This window comes from Sturnira hondurensis, unplaced genomic scaffold, assembly GCF_014824575.4.
Source record: "Sturnira hondurensis isolate 20B ecotype Veracruz unplaced genomic scaffold, ASM1482457v3 Scaffold0019865, whole genome shotgun sequence".
Lineage (NCBI taxonomy): Eukaryota > Metazoa > Chordata > Mammalia > Chiroptera > Phyllostomidae > Sturnira > Sturnira hondurensis.
In genome coordinates, this window is record NW_028092496.1 from 323,152 (window position 1) to 325,425 (window position 2,274).

General features: G+C 39.2%; 1 protein-coding gene across 1 annotated transcript; it reads left to right on the forward strand.

The window, feature by feature from the left end:
* The first annotated feature begins 266 nt into the window (after positions 1-266).
* LOC118974840 (ATP synthase subunit f, mitochondrial-like) lies at positions 267-533 on the forward strand. Its single transcript, XM_037028420.1, is given in 2 exon segments — positions 267-481; positions 484-533. Coding segments are annotated over 2 exon segments (261 nt in total). The 5' UTR covers positions 267-270.
* Positions 534-2,274: the final 1,741 nt, after the last annotated feature.

Here is a 2,274-nt window from a genome sequence, read left to right on the forward strand (position 1 = left end):
TAAAGTGCTTCCCAGATAAGGTCAAGTTCAAGGAGTTCATCATCACCAAACCCTTATTATGTGAAATGTTAAAGGGACTTATCTAAGAAGAAGAAGATAAAAAGTATGAACAGTAAAATGACAGCAAACTTACAACTATCAACAATCAAACCTAAGAAAACAAAACCAAAAACAAACAGAGGGGAATAAAGGGGAGAAAAAAATGGGACAACTGTAATAGCATAGTCAATAAAGCATATTTTTTTCAAAATTCTGACCCTGAACTTCAAGATGGCATCAGTCATACCATTGAAGGAGAAGACACTCATGGAGATCAAACTATGGGAGCTGCCAAGCTGGATACTGATGCAGGATTTCATCCTTAAAGGCATTGGTGGAGCGTTTCAAAGAGGTTACTACCAGTACTACAACACATATGTCAATGTGAAGAAAGGGAATGTTGCTGGAGTCTATGGTGCTGGCAGCTACATGCTTTTTAACTACTGCATTCTTATAAGTAGCTCAAACATGAGTGGCAACGCAAGTACCACTGAAGTACCACACTGACCACAAGTGTGGACTCCATATTCCTTACCATTATCTTTGCACAGCACCTCTGAATCCTTTCATGTTGTAACTAACACCTAATAAAAGATGACTGGTACTGGAAAGAAAATTCCAAGGTGGCTAGGTAGGCCTGCTTTCAGGAACTGATAAGAAACCCCAAGGACCACAACTAAGAAACAAATTTGCACCATAAAGATCCAAGATGGTACCTAAAACTGCTTCCCAAATACCTGATAGACAAACTTTTCTTCATTGGCATACTAACAGACTTGCACAGAGGGTAGAGATTTAACATTAAAATGAGATGGTCGACGTATGTCTAGGCATGTCCCAAGCATGTCTGGGAACGGCACATTCTCTCTTGGAAATCCAAGAACTCTTCATTCTTTTCTCAGAAATCACCACCTCTGAACCTGCCTAGCCCCAACCCTTTAAGACTCTCCTAATTCCCCAGAATTGGGAAAAAGGCACCCTTGAGCCCAAGCTTGTCCTGTATCCCTTGGCCAAAGAATCACATTTCTGATCTGCTTCCATCCTGTTGCTGGGAGTGACATTGGGCAGAGCGACCCACAGTGGTGGGTGACACCTCAAGACAGGGGATACATGTTCCCAGCACTCTGAAGACACATAGTAGTTGAAAAAAGAGTTGAACACAGTGAAGCTTAGACCAAGTCTTAATGAATGTACATTCCAGCCTATGATTGCTGCTACATACACTCACTTCTTGAACTCTTATTTTGATAGCATTGGATGGGTCAAAACATTCACTTGTTTTTTTTTCTGTAAGATGACTCTAGTAACAGTTGTCTTTAACTTCATTTGAAACAATTTTGTTAGGTCGTATTGTGACAGTTGTTGTATTAGTGTGCCTTTTTAAAGAACTTATCAAAATTGGTGAATTTTTGTGCAGCCATTTTAGTATTAAAGATGGAAGAAAATACACATATTTGGAATATTTTGCTTTGTTTCAAGAAAGGTGAAAACACAACTGGAACACACACACACAAAAATATTTGACTGAAACATACACAAAAAAGATTTGTGCGGTGTATGGAGAAGGTGCTATGATGGATGGAACATGTCAAAAGTGGTTTTTGAGATTTCATTCTGGAAATTTCTTGCTGGACAATGCTCCATGGTTGGGCACACTAGTTGAAGTTGATAGTGATGTAATTGAGACATTAACCGAGAACAATCAACATTCTACCAGGTGGGAGATAGCCGACATACTCAAAATATGCAAATCAGTCAAGTTATTGATGAAAATGAAAAATGTGTCTTTTATTTTATGGAAAAAGCATACGGAAATTTTGGCCAATTCAGTAATTTTCTTTAAATGAGAATCCCATAGGTGACAGCCTGCAAGCCTAATGTGACTACACCCTTCCTATATGAACTGTCTGTGGCTACTTTTGATCTACCACAGCAGAACTGGGTGATTGCAACCAAGACCATTTGACCGCTTGACATAAAATTTTGTCGACCTCTGTTTTCCAACTCATTTTTTAATTGTATTTTTAAATAGGAAACTTTATATAACTAATGGAACTGAATCCAGTATTTCTTGCCATGGATGGAAGGTAACAATCAGATAAGTATGTAACTACTAAAATAAACCACATACCAGCTGAAAGAATGCATGGCACCTCCTGCAGCCAGGCTTCAGTGGAGCTGCATGAGTAGGACTGGTGGAGGTGGCAGGGTGAGACTGGCTCTACAGGAACAAAT